Below are 14,759 nucleotides of genomic sequence, written 5' to 3'. Positions count from 1 at the left end.
TTCTGGAGTGCTGGAGAATTGTGTCTGAAATGGTAAGTATATGGAAAAATATCTGGAATTAAAATCATTTGGTGATGGAAACTCTTCTGATAGGAAGTTCATTGTGCACTGAGCAGTACCTACAATTAGGAGTGTAAACAGAGTGCAGCTGCTCTGCTGCTAAGATCTGCTGAATTCAGTGGACCACACAGAGCTTGTATGGAAGGACTTCTGAAATCTCCACGGCAAGTAAGAATGTAGAGGCTGAAACTCTACATTCCAGTAGCAAAGCATTTCCACCCCGTTTTAATTCTGCCTTACTTCCCACAGTGCATTCACAAACATTAGATCCAACTTTCTTGTAATGCTGTGATTACTGCCTGGCTCCCAAACATCCATATGCTGAGCAGTCTTGCTTTACAACTTGATCATGTGTAGAAATATCTATCTTCTAGTCACATTAATTCTGTTTGAATTTCTGATATATGAGTACATAGCCTCTAAGACCTTCTGCACATACATACATAATATGTTTCACATATTATGTGAATATGTTACAATATTCTTTGAAATTCCACATTTCACAGGCATTTCTTATTGTTCAGTTGGCTCTAAATTTCAATCTCTCTTTGTTCTTCAATGCCACTTCTGAGTACAGATTTTTCCCATTTCTTCATTTTTTCCTTTTTTTTTTTTTTTTTTTTCCCTTAGGGCCTAATTTTTCCCTAAACATTTGGATTTATTTGGGTTTAATTGCTTGCTCAACTGCATAACTTTTATAACTTTGTTAGTTTTGTTTTCCTTATGCAACCTGTTTAATCTCTTTTTGTTTCAATTCCCCATCTATTAAGTGGGGCTGTAATTACTTTAGTAGTGACAATGATGATTCATTCATTAGAGATGAGGACAGCTAAGACTCTATGTTTATATCAGTACCTGTTGCTGATAAATAAATCTACTTATCATAATAAATTTCTCCGTAGGGTAATGTTAAGCCATTCTAGCATCTCAATCATGTTCTAATGATACTAGGAATCAGGACAGTTTTATTGTTCTCTAGTTCTGGGCCCTGTATCCTCAGCCTCTCTGATACTCCTGTAACCATGCTGGAGCATAGAACAAGTAGTCAATGACTGAGACACAATGATTATCACATGCATACATTTCCTATCATGGGCAATCATCTGCTTAAATATATGATATAATGGCCGTGAAAAAAACCTGTTGCAGAGCGAGGGCAGTCCCATAAATCCTTTAAATCTTTGCTTTATTTCCAGCAAGAAGATCTGACAGGCAAAGAATTGAGCACACCAATTTAGGTAAAGTTATTCCTTAGTAACTTCTTTGCATGTCTGATCAGATTCTGACCTTGCTACCCTTTTAGAAATCCAGAGCTGGTTCTCTGAATTCAGACATTCTCCAGAATTTGACTGTTTCTTTGTATAAGAAGAGTATTTCCTCTAGAGGCTACATTGTTTTGGGGAAACAAAAAACTAAATACTTCCTTGTAGGTCTCTCAACAAGATTTTCCACTCCAAAAAGATTTCCTTATGAGTCCCTAGAGGCCTTTATTTTTTATTTATTTATTTATTTTTACATTATATACTACAGTAATGTGCACAGCCAATACTTCCTTTTTTCATTTATCCTTTGTCATTACCACCTCCCTCTGAGGTAGCTGGTGGTGAGTTACAAACTATTTTATATTGTTTTCTAAAACATGAAGACATTGCTCTTAAAGATCTTTTCCATTGAGTAGTGGGTTAATATGTTACCAGCTGAACTGCTTATTTTCAATTTGATTTGTGAATAGAAAAGTACAAGCCAATAAAACCTCAAAACAAGCATGCACTTGGACTGGGCTGCTTGGCGCTTGTCCAGCCTATGTAGCTAAATCAGAGAAGAGCCAACCCACTAGAGTATTTTGCCATTAGTTCCTGGCACTACAAAGCAGCTTATACATATTCTTTGTCGTATATGTAAGATCAGCTGTAGGTTCATTTTAAGTTTTGGCTTCAGTTCAGACAAGCATCTTAAGATTGCAATCAGAGTATCTGGCTTGGAACAGAACTGTGTTATTTTCCAACGCAATTCTAGCCCAGAATTTTTTATTTATTTTGAAGAACTGCTTGCATGAAAAGCTCAGTTTTACTGCATTTAAAAAATACAGACTATTAGGTCCTGTACCTTGTTTACTTAATAACCCCTGTACAAGAATCTATGGTTTTATCTGGGTAGCTTGAATCTCTGTTCCAAGAAGCAAATGTACTGCTTTTATTTTTAATTCACATACTGGGTTAGAGCACAGTTCAGTGTAAAGAAGTGTCCTGGTGCTCAGACTATGCTCGCAGTGTCTTTTTGGATAGGAGCTAACACGCTGTGTTTGCTGTTATGTAATTCTGTCAAAAGTGTTGATTCAGGGAAATTCAGATGCCATGAGAGAGTGACCGCATCAGGAAAGTTCTCTCCACCTTAATGGAAACATGGCATTTGGTGAATAGTGCGTCTAAAAGCAGCAGATTGTGTGAATGTGTCTCTGATGGAGTCCAAAATGAACACAATGATGATGTTAAATTCCTAGGGCACTGGGTCCTGCTGCTTGTTGCAGCAACTGGAGGATGGATGTGGCTTCCAGAGTGACAGGCTTGTATGGCATACCTGTGGCTGCTACCAGAAGGAATCCACATCTGGAAGGTGCTTTTGAGCAGCCTTTAAGAAGACTGCTTCTGAGAAGCTGGCCAGACAGATAAATGCCCCTAGCAGGAGAGACATCCTGCTGTCCAATTGGATACAGCTGCTCCATTGGGCCCTGTGGTTCATCCTGCTAACTGGAGTGATGGACAGTGGGACAGAAGCCCTTTGTATCTTGTGACATTATGGAAATAGTCTTCTTTCCCGGAGATTTCTCATCTAATTCTTCTACCTTTGCCATTTTATGCAGTAGTAGCCCCTCCACTTTTTTATCCTGGGGTTCATGAGGCATGGCATTGTTAGCAGGTCAAGGAAAGTAACTGACTGTCCCACTCTACGCTACAGTGGTGTAACCTGAGCTTGTGTAGTGTACAAAAAGGACATAAAACTATTAGAAAGTGTCCAGAGGAGAGTGCTATGAAGATGGTGAAGAGTCTAGAGAGGAAGACACATGAGGAGCAGCTGAGGTCCCTAAGTGTGTTCAGTCTGGGGCAGAGAAGGCTGAGGTGAGGCCTCACAGTAGCCTGCAGCCCCTCACAGAGAGCAGTGGGACAGTGCAGAGTTCTGCTTTCTGGTGATGTGATATGGTAGGAAGGAACAGCATGAAGCTGCTTCAGGGGAGGATCAGGTTGGGTGTTAGGGAAAGGTTCTTCACTAGAGGCTGGTGGGCATGGAACAGGCTGTCCAGGGCAGTGGTTGTGGCACCAAGCTTGATCGAGTTCATGAAGCATCTGGATAAAGCTCTGAGACATATGGTCTGATTTTTTGGGTGGTCCTATGTGGAGCCAAGAATTGGACTCGATGATCCTTATGGGTCCCTTCCAACTTGAGGTATTCTATGACTTTATGATTCTGTGATCTCAAATAAAGAGAAATTCTGAGTGATGATATATTTAAAAGGCATTGTGGTTTCCTTTACTGTTGGTAATATTAGGTGTTTCAGCTAGTTGCTTTCTTTAAACTTTTAAAACCAAGGCCCATGTAAAAGTCGGCCCATATATTTGTGTCATAGAATGTGAACTTGGAAAAGTTAATTTTAAACATCTGTATTTGAAATACTGAATGCAATTTAATGTGTACAAGTAACTTGGGAAACATTCTCATTTTTAATGGCATAAAACATTTCTGTCTCCTTTAGAAAATAATAGAGAAAGGCAGTATTCTGCCTGCCACAGAGTATGGCTGTGAAATGTGTCCCTTGTTGTGTCAGGTACAGTGCTGCACTAGCACAGCTACATGGCATCCAAAGTCAGCTGTGCACCAGACCAAAATGTTTTCTCATCTTCCTTCCCAGCAACCTGGGATCTGTGCATCACAGCATGCATCACACACTATGTGTGAAAGTGTCTGAACAGGGGTCTGGTGCGTACTGGGAAGTCTGTAGTCACAGAAGGTATTTCAGCAGACATAAAATGTGCAAGGATTTGTAGCACTGCAGTGACTGCTTGCGTAAACTCTTAGTAGTTACATTCTGTTAAGAACATGTCACAAGTGTCTCCTATTTTCAAGAGAAACTGCAGCTGTATAATTATTCCATGGTAAGCTCTAGTTTAACAGTACTAGACAGAACTACTAGAAAATTGCTTTCACCTTTGTAATTCTGTATGTCTTTGACCCAAAGTCTCTGCACTTTTATATGCACATAATTGCATCCATCTGCTGTGATGAGATCAAAGAATGGTTGTTTTAACTTTTGATCCAAAATGAAGAAACTGGTTGCACCAATTTGTCAGTTCAATGGCTCAGGATCATTCTTTGATTCTGCCTCTGATAACTGGGGGTTATATTGAAGTTTGTAAAACTAATACACTTTAAAAATTACTCTAATTGTATCACAACCATTTCAGCTTAAATACAAATGCTGTTTTTTAAAACATTTTTTCTTTTTGTCTGAAATGCAACACTGCTTCACAACTGACACATTAAGTAACTCTCTCTTCCAAATTTGAACCTGAATCTTCAGGAGTTCATAATCATTAATCAGTTAACTGGTCTCAGATAAATAAAGATGACAGAAGCAAATAAAGTCAAGTGCTAGAAGCATTTCCGTTATTATGCTTATGTGCAATACAGCAAGTCAGTATGTATTCAGTACCAGTTTTATTGCTTTACTCCTGTTCTAAGTCAAGAGGAAGACATTTTGTCTATTCAAATAAATAAGAAATAAACATCAGCATGAAGGACACCAGAGGAACATTCAGATCCATTCTTTCCTGTAGAATCCTGAGTTATGGAGACGCATATGGTGTGTGAGTCTGTGCACCAACTTAAAGTCCAGAAAAGGGAACTGTCTCTCATATATGATACTAGTATCTGAATTTTCCAGTTACTGCCTGACAACCTTTTTTCATTTTGTTCTCAACCGAAACACAAACTAGAACTATCCAAGAAAAAACATCTTGCTTCAGGAGTAGACTTTTTTTTCTTTTCTTTGTTTCTTCCATGGGTGAAAATTGAAAATGCCACAACCCTGTTCATATAGTGTAGTGGACACTCTTTACTTCTTGGATACTTTCTCTCTCATTAAGCAGGTTCTGAGATAGCTATGTTGGAGCTACTGATAAAAATCTAATAGCTGTTCTGTTTGCTTACACAGTTATGGAAAGGGCTCACGCTTTCTTTTGAAGTGACATGAATTATTAGATCTCTTTCATTAATCTATAATCTAATTCTGGTGAAACAAAAGTACCAAAGATATATAGTAACAAGACAAGACTGCCATTGAAGTGGTTATAGTTTTACGCCTTCCAGGAAAAATCTGCAGAGATTCAGAAGGGACTTTTCTTCAATATAAACGTTAGCAGGAGCACAGAAACCCAGACGTTGTGGAGACTACAGTTCTTCCACATGTCTGACATGTTCTTTTTTGCAGTATGTAGATTTGATGCTGCTAGACAATTGTTCATTTATCAGAAATTACTAAATCAGGAGAAAAGAAAACAAATCCTGTCTTTACAGCCTTCTGAGAAAAACACAAGCAAACAAATGTGTATGTGCAAGTATATATTTTCTAAAATTGCGTTATCATGGATTTAGCTTGTAAGATAATAACCATCTTGGAATAAAATAATTTCTGAAGACCTTTATGATGAAAAGTGGTTCTTCTTTTCCTAGTGTGAATGGATCCTGACAAGTGAATATACATTGAGGATCAGGCTCACTGTGACATTTCTTCAAAGCTACTGCTGTGTCATTTGTAATTATGAAAAGGAAGTAATCAATCTGAATAGGCACAAAGCTTATATTAGGTAATAAGAATTTCCAAAAGAAGTTTGGAAAGGACAATTCAAGTCTTTCCAAAAGAGAAAAAGCAAGAAGGAGGTGGAGTGAAAAAAGAAATATTCCATCTGAAGTGGTGAGTTTCTTTTTGTGTTTAACTGTGTTGATTGTCTGCCCTGGTCCTACTGTGCCAAACAAAACTGTGATGACTCATACACAGAATTCTTCTGTGCTATTTTTTTTCCATGTAAAATGAGTTAAAAAAAAAAAAAAAAAAAAGGTGTTTTATCTTTAGAGGGTATCCCCACAAAAGAACATAATTTATTACACAAAAAGATGGTGGCCCCAATTTCTCCCAGAGAATAGGAAGTATATTCTTCACGATGTCAAACTACTATGTAAATAAGGAAAGAAAAACAGGCAGTCAAAGTCTTTGAAGAGTTGCCCAGGAATGTAGAGAAGGAATGTAAAAGGATTTACTTTCTAGCCAGCAAGAAGTATTGAAGACAGGATTTGATATATATTGGGATTTTGAACTGCAGTGTCTCCAACATAATTTCCTTAATAAAACAATGTTTGTACCTGAATATTTTAGGGTAGAATTCTGTAGTCCTGAAGTGTAAAGTTGTGGGTACACAGACAGAAAACAAGGCTGTTACGCTGGTACTATAATCAATGGGTATGGAAATGTGTTGAAAAAGAGCATGATTGTGTTCAACATATTCAGTGGCTTTAAATTAAAATAAGTTAGATATTATTAGGTTAGATATTAGAAAGAAATTCTTTACCCTGAGGACAGTGAGGTGCTGGCACAGGCTCCCCAGAGGAGCTCTGGGTGCCCCCTCCCTGGAGGTTTTCAAGGCCAAGTTGGTGGCTGGCAGCTTTGCCCATGACAGGGGATTTGGAACTGGGTGACTGTTAAAGTTCTTCTAACTCAAGTCATTCTGTGACAATTCTATGATGAACCTTTACAACCTATTGTAAGGTGCCTGAACAGGGATTGGATCCCTGATCTCCTGAGGTCCCTTCCAACCCCTGCAATTCTGTGATTCTGTGAAATACCTAAGGGAATGAAACTACACACATATGGGCTCATTGAGATATATTGTTTTAGGTGCCTACCTTTAAGAATTGTATGATCTTCCTGCTTATTACTAATTCAAGTGCTTTTGTGTAACTTTTTAAAGACAGAAATAAGCAGAAATACGCATTGTGATTATTATAAAACACAGTGTATTTGCCACATCGATGAAGGAGCAATCAGCACTACTTTGACAGCAGATCACTGCATCTTCCCTGCCTTCCATGTAAATCACGTAAATTCACACTCAGTTTAAAGTTAAATATTTGACAATAATAAAATGCAAAATACACTTAGGGTATTCATTGTTGCCATTTAATAGGAATGCTATACCTTCAGCTCCATGCTACTGTGAAGAGTACATAATGGTTTATCACCAAAAAATGAGTGTCTTCTGAATCGCAAAACCCCTCATTTAGTGAGAAATGCTTGGGAGTCTGATTTCCGTTGGAACCAATGGAATCTAGACATCTAAATGATGATCTACTGCCAGCAGTCCCTGCAAGTCTCTTAAGTGACTGGACACTTGAGAAGCTCCGCCATGGGAAAAATGGAATCTTTCTAGGAGAGGTACCTGGAGTCTCAGGCTGCAGATTGCTCTGTGCAGATGGGCCCTGGCACCTGGAGGCACAGTGTGTTCCATGCCACCCTGGATATAAAACATAGAGCACAGCTCTTCTGAAAGGGAGTTGTGGGTGATGGCACAAGGCAAGCTGGATATGAGCCAGCAATGTGGCCTTGCAGCCCAGAAAGCCAAGCATATCCAACCACACCCAGAAGAAGTGAGGCCAGGAGGCTGAGGAAGGTGATCCTGCCCCTCTGCTCTGTCCTGGTAAGACCACATCTGGAGTACTGTGTCTCAGTACAGGAGAGACACAGACCTGTATTCGGAAGAGGGCCATAAAAAAGTGAACCAAGGGATGGAACACCTCCCCCATGCGGACAGGCTGAGAGAGTCCGGGCTGTTCAGGCTGGAGAAAGCTTCAGGGAGACCTGAGAGGGGTCTTTCGCTATCTAAAGGAGGGCTCTAAGACTCTTTAAGAGGGTCTGTTGTGATAGGACAAGAGGAAATGGTTTCAAACTAAATGAGAGGAGATTTAGATTGGATCCAAGAAGTTTTTACAGTGCGGGTGGTGAGGCACTGGCACGGGTTGCCCAAAGATGCAGTGGAAGCCCCATCTCTGAAGCCATTGAATGCCAGACTGGATGGGGCTCTGAGCACCCTGACTGAGCTGTAGGCGTCCCTGTTCATTGCAGGGCAGTTGGACTAGATAGCCTCTAAGGGTCCCTTCCAACTCAAATGATTCTAAGATTTTTTAATTATTGTGGCATGCGTGAAGTCTTCAAATTATCAGTCAGCTCTGACACGTTTGTGGACACGGTGTGAGCTGCTGACTTGCTGGCTAGCCCGACAAAAGGTGAACAGAAAATACATAAGCCTCGTTTGTACACTGGATGTTCATATAACAGCAAGGTGAACGATTAGTTACTGTGTGACTGCTGGCATTTTCATAAATCGCATCCAGCCCTCTGGGAGTGGGCATCGAGTCAACTACGTGTACGATACGGCACTGGCTCTATGGAATCGGGGGGTGGTCGCGCTCGCATTTCAATAACTCGGCGGAGGACGCGGGGAGCCGCCACCGGGAGGCGCTTCCAGGAGTGCGGCAACGCCGCCGGGCAGGGCTTCTCCTCGGCGCGACGCGCGGCGGCGGCCCCGCTGCCCACAGCGCGACCCGAGGCGCCGCTCCGCGCTGAGTTGTGTCTGGCACGGGCTTGGCCAGCGGCGCAGCCGGGTGAATGACCCTGAGCGTCACATCACCGGCACCGGGCTGCCGCGCACCGCCCGCTCTGAATAGCAGTTCTTAAGAGGACGCGCAGACAGCTTCGGGAGCCGCTCCCCCCGCATGCCTGTAACGCAGACACCCGCGCACAGCTCCCGCCCGGCGCCTCCTTAACCTGCTCCTTTAAGGGCCGCGGGGCGGGGTGGGGCGGGCGGCTCGCGGCCGCGCCGCCGCGTGCCATTGGCTGTCCGCTCCCCACCGGTGCCCGCCCCCTCCGCGCACTGTTATGTCTGTGTCTCGGTGTCAGCCGAACGGGCGATGCGCATGCGCGGCGGGCGCCCATCCAGCCGGCGGGGCCGGGGCCAGAGCCAGCGCTGAGAGGGGGGCCGGCGCCGCCGTTGCGGCCGGCCGTAGGTCGGTGCGCTGCGAGGCGCGGAGGAGACGGAGGCAGCCGCCGCCGCCGTAGAACAGCACCGGACCGGCAGAGGATGCCCGCCGCGCTCCCGCCGCTGCCGCCCTACGCGGCCGCCTCTGCGCCTTCATCTCCATGAATTAGCGCCGTGGGGTGGGGGCGGGGGCCGTGGCGAGCGCCCAGCAGAGCCGGCGCCCCAGGCATGGCCAGCGCGGTGAGTGCCCGGCCCGCTCCTCCTCGGTTCTGCTCTTTCTCCCCCGGGCTCCCGGCTGCTGCTCGCGGCGCGCGGCATCTCCGGGCGCGGGGAGCGGGACTGTTCCGCGACCGCGAAGCGGCTCCCGGCACTGCCCCGGGTGGTGCCCGCGGCGCGGGCTCGGTTCTCGGGGCGCGCGTCCTCGGCCGCCCGCCCGGCGCTGACCGCCAGCCGCCTCTCCCCGCAGTGCGCCGTTCAGGTGAAGCTGGAGCTGGGGCACCGAGCCCAGGTCAGGAAGAAACCGACCGTTGAGGGCTTCACCCACGACTGGATGGTGTTCGTTCGCGGGCCCGAGCACAGCAACATCCAGCACTTCGTGGAGAAAGTCGTCTTCCACCTGCACGAGAGCTTCCCAAGGCCCAAGAGAGGTGAGTCTGTCCTGGGGAACGGGTGGCCGCCGACCGCAGAACAAAAGCGGCGGCGCCGCGGGCCGCTCGTCGCCCTGCGCGGACTCGAGGGATCCAGCCGCCCGCCCCGAGCCACCGCCGCCCTCCGCGGGTCCGCGCCCCGGGCACCTGCGGCCGCGCGGGACGAGCGCCTCCGGGGGGCCTGCGCATTGCTCCCACAGGCAGGGACGGCTCCGGACCCTCCTGCGTCGGGGCAGGTCGGGTTCGCGGCTGTGCCGCCCCGGCCCTTTGCCCTTCCCGCGCCGCTTGTCCGACCCCGCCGCGCCCGGCGTTGATGAGAACTTGCGGAGCGGTGAGCGTGTGCGGCGCCCTGGCCCGTGAGGGAGGTGCGGCGGCCTTTTGTCTTCGGATCCGATCCGGTCGTATCCTGAGCGCTGTGGCCGTTAGCGGAGGTAACGGTGTGAACAAAAGAAGGTGCTTTGTTTGTGAGAAGGTTTATGCACTCGTGTAGGCGCGATGGTTTGCAGTTGTCTTTCGTCGGATCGGTAGTCATTATTGTCACACAGAGCTCCTGCCGCTCCGTGGAATGACATCGTAAGGAGTCTGTTCTGCCCGGAGCTACCTGGGGGAAATCTCCGTTTGAGAAGCGGAGGACGGGACGCTTCTCTGTATTGAAATGGGAAAGATTTTTGAGGCAGGGTAAAAACACATATTTCATTTAATGTTTCTCAGTTCGAACTGGGACTTTGGTATTTTTGCATTTTTTTTTTTTTTTTTCATTCCTCGAGGATATTTTGTTCCCTTTAACCAAATGAACTGTAAGAAATGCAATGCTTTGATGTTGATATTCTCTTCTAGAATATATGCTATTATTTCTATTTTGTCATTGTGAAGCTGAGTACACTTTTTTTTCAGTCTAGGTGAAAGCAGAAGGGTATTGCACAAGTAGTTTTTAGTGGCATATACGCAGTACTGCCACATTTGTGGTGAAATAAATTGCCCAAATTGCACAGTGAAGTCTTCCTTTCCTTCCTGTTTCCCGCTGTTTCTTGTGCAGAAAAGCATGGCTTTAGATTGATCTGAATAGCTTGGAAGAAAAACTGAGAATGGGTTTGAGTAGCCTGAATAGGCAAGATCACATTGTTTGTGCACAGCAGATGGGGTGATGTGTTGGAAGCAGTGATAGAATGTAAGTTTAATACTTTGAAGTTCTGTGACTGCTTACCTGATGCTTATGGCGCTCTCTGCTTTTATTACCTATTCTCTGTTTTCTTTTTTATTCTTGTCTGGCCTCAGGAGACATGACTTTACAACCTAGGTTAGGAATGATGTGGATCTTGGTAATAGGAATGTATTTGAGGACTTGTGCAAGTGAAAGATGGCATGGTTTGCTTCTGTGAATGCTTTGTGCCTCCAGCTGCTGAATTTAGTTATGCAGTCATTTAAGCTATTGTTTTAAAGTGTTTGGATTTTTATTTATGTGCATCTTTTTCATGATGTGGCAACTGCTGGGAAAGATGCCAGCTTATATAGCTCGGGAGGGGACTTGTGATATTGTGATTGCACATGACTCAGATCACAGGATATGCTGTCTTTGGTGGGAGCAGTTGCAGTAAGACCAGATGGTGAGCACTCTACTTGCTTTGCTTAGCCTCCTGAAGCTGCAAGAGTGTGCGTGTGTGCGTGCGCGCGTGTGCTGGGGCAAGCACCAGAAATCTCAGGTCCTTGAAATCACAGTGAAAACGGGGAGTGCGGTGCTGCTGTGTTTGAGTCATCTAGTATGCTTGTGTTTAATAGGCTGGTGCTGATATGTGCCCTGTAAATGGAAATGTTCTGTGTGTTTTTTTTTTTAACTTCCAAATACAGTTAAGATTTGGCCGATAATATTCTAGGTTTTCTTGCTTTGTAAGTCAGGGCTGCTAGCTTGATTCAACCTCAGGTGGCCTTCAACACTGCAGCTACAGTGTTGCATGCTTGCCAGGAGTAATGTTTGCTAATAGTGCTAGTCAAGCTACTTCTTCTCCATCACTATCTTGGAAGTTGTTACATGCTTTAATACTTTTCTATAATCTAGCCTACCACTAGAAGATGCATGGTAAGTTCTCAGACTAATCCTGAACCATGCTTTGAATGAGCAGAAGTGGGTGAATCAAACATGAATCAAAGCTGAGTGTCAGAATACTGACGAGCTGTAACACTGAACTTCTTGGTGAGTAATCTTTGTACCTCTGGATTATTGCTGTGAATGGCCACTCTAACATGCGTGCTTGCTAGAGAAAGTTCTAATTCATTAAGTCTATTTGTTAAACCCGTGGATCAATTCAAGAATAATAAATGAATAGGCAATCATAGGTTTTATTAGCTCATAATGTGTTTCTGCTGCCAGCTCAGTTTTTATTATTGGCAGTCATTCCAAACATCAAGGGAGGAGAGGAATTATTTTCTGAAGCAGCTTTTCAGCGCACTTGCATTGCATGTTCATGAGAATAGCTGTTTGAATGTCTGTTTGGTTTCAGCTTTGTTTTTGTTTCTCTCTTCTCCCTGAACCAGGATTTTGGATATACTGGAGGCTGATGGTCAGTTTGCAAACAAAGCTGTGCTCATGTGTTCGTTCTACTAGTAGCTGCTGAATGCAAGTTGGGTCCAGTATGTTGAAATTGCATCATTTTTAAGGTGGGAGCACAGCTAGGAATGACATTTGGCCTCTGGAGCACAGATAAGTGCGCGCTCAGGCAGGATAGAAAAGTGATGGTGACTGGCAGGGAACAATGTGTGTATAAACTAGAGTGACCTGGAAGGAGTGAAGGAGTTTCATTCATCCTTCATTGTGTCTCACCTTGAAAACTTGAGCTTGGCAGTGGTTTCTTTGTTTTCTGTTGTTTGCCCTATGGTGACCAAGTGCTTCAGTTTGTCTTTGCACAAAGGAGCACACAGTCATTCTCCTTGTTTTCCTGGCTCCCTATGCTTTGACCCAAGACTAAAGCATGTCTGTGGAGCAAAATGTGCCACTGGATTATAGTCAGTTTTGGTCTAGCTAGTAAGCTGTTTGGAAAAGAGGAGCTGTCGCTCTTCTCTGATAATCTCTCTCATTTCTTCAGTGGCTAAGCAATTTATAAATACTTTACTCCTTTTCTTATCTAGTGAATGTTGGTGCTCTACAAGAGCAATTTGGCTTGCTATTTATCTTGCAGCATTTCAGTAACGGAAAGCATCTCTTAATACCCTTCAATGGTTTGTTTTTAAATACATTACAAAAACTACATTAAAACAGGTATGGTCTCAGTGGTTAAGTTCCTATTTAGTGATACATCTTGACAAACAAAATCTACCTGAAAAAGAGGTGAACTAATACTTCTGAGCTAAGAACTGTGAAAATGCAGGTTTGGGCTCTGGAAGGTTGTAGCTTAGAAAGTGGAATGTGTTGCTTTTCTTTATGGTCCTGGGAGCAACAACTGTTACTACATCATGTCATACCACAAAACCATCTTGAATGATGGAAGTGGAACTGCTTATTATTCTGCCATAACATTCTTTAGAAAATCTGTGTTTCTGTTGTTGACCTTTTTTTATTGTTGTTTTGTATTTTTTGATAGAAATTTTAGTAGGAGCGTGCCTGAATAACCTAAGAACTTAAGTTAACTGTAGCTCTTCTATTTTTTTTTTCCCAGAGGTTTTTTTCTTCCTCCCATGTCTTACCTAAGCCTAGCCCACCACATGTGATTAGATGGGAATTTCTTTTTCTGTCAGTCTTACAGGTACACTTTTGATACAATACCAGGTTTGATACTGCAACGTCATGGCAGGCATTGCTGTTTTAACTTCAAAAATGTTGTTGGCTGAGGATTTGCTTATCAGTGGATTTCAGCTGCATCTGGAGAGAACTTCTGATGTCTAGTGGACAGTTCTGTTTGTTTAACAGGAAACTCTTGAGATTTAATGTAGCTACTGCTTTAATAAGAGGCTGAAGAGCTTTGAGAGTATATTGGTGTTTTCAAGTGCAGTTTCTAATTCAGTCCAGCGTAAGTTACAAGAGCATTACAGTGTTCTTTCTTAAAGTGAATGAGAAGCAGCTGAATTTGCTGAAGCTCTCAAGCTTCATCGTTACATGAGTGCCATCGCTAAATACTGGCAGCACTGACAATAAGATGCTACTTGTCTAGGAAAACCTTGTCCTAAGAAGTAATTTTGTTTCTCTGATACGTCTCTAAACATGTCGGTGCTTTAGTTGGAAGTATACAGTGTAATAGACTTGATTCCTAGATTGAGCAGCACACAAGTGTTTTCTAAGTAAACGGATCTGGTGATCCATTTTCTTCTTCTTTAAAATCTACCACATATGTTTTGGCTCCCTTTATTAGATAGAAGTGGTGATGTGCTGTCTGGGGTGACTTGCATTGAGTTTAGTTCAACTGAAGTTTAAATGGAAGACTAAAATGTGACAGTCTGTTCTTACAGACAGGAATCAGCGACTGTGCAGTCTGTAGTACAGCAGTGTAACAGTACATGTGAGTAACAAGACCTGCAATATTCTCAAGCATCACTAAGTTAAGCTTTTTTAATTTGCATATTTTTCACTGTGGTTGAATTGAATGTTTTGTGGCTTTTATTTTCACTTTTCTGAATAGAATGCCTAATTTGTGCTAGATTTTTTCTTATTCCTATAGAGCATGTTTCTGCAGGGAAGGATGCTGACCTGTGTCTGTTCTGACTGATTTCATAATCCTTAAGAAATGAGCCTAGGTTACTGGTGAAGGCTTATGGAATTTGTCTTGTGTCAACTTAATTTTAAATAGCATTTCACGGCTAATACAGTGTTTCTAGTTTAGGAAGTTGCGGCTAGGTCTCTTCTAAAGGTAGAATGTTGATACTACTCTGTAACTAAGACTCGAAGTGTTAAAAGGAAGGAAATTAATTGTAGTTTCAGAACAATCATGAATCACAACACAGAACAATCATAAAGATGTTCTGTATAAGGTTAGATCTGCTGCATCTT

General features: G+C 43.5%; 1 protein-coding gene across 2 annotated transcripts in view; it reads left to right on the top strand.

Moving 5' to 3' along the window:
• Positions 1-9,046: 9,046 nt before the first annotated feature.
• Positions 9,047-14,759, top strand: part of MLLT3 (MLLT3 super elongation complex subunit) — a 109,687-nt gene continuing 103,974 nt past the window's right edge. For both annotated transcript variants that reach the window (XM_085212951.1, XM_085212950.1), the window contains exons 1-2: positions 9,047-9,380; positions 9,607-9,787. In XM_085212951.1, coding sequence (XP_085069077.1) covers positions 9,369-9,380; positions 9,607-9,787 — 193 coding nt within the window. In that variant the 5' untranslated portion in view covers positions 9,047-9,368. The remainder of the gene's footprint in view (positions 9,381-9,606; positions 9,788-14,759) is intronic.

Source organism: Meleagris gallopavo, chromosome Z (genome assembly GCF_905368555.1).
Source record: "Meleagris gallopavo chromosome Z, MGAL_WU_HG_1.1, whole genome shotgun sequence".
In the NCBI taxonomy this organism is placed as follows: domain Eukaryota; kingdom Metazoa; phylum Chordata; class Aves; order Galliformes; family Phasianidae; genus Meleagris; species Meleagris gallopavo.
Note: the sequence above shows the minus strand (reverse complement) of the source record. Positions and strands in the feature narration are given on the sequence as shown.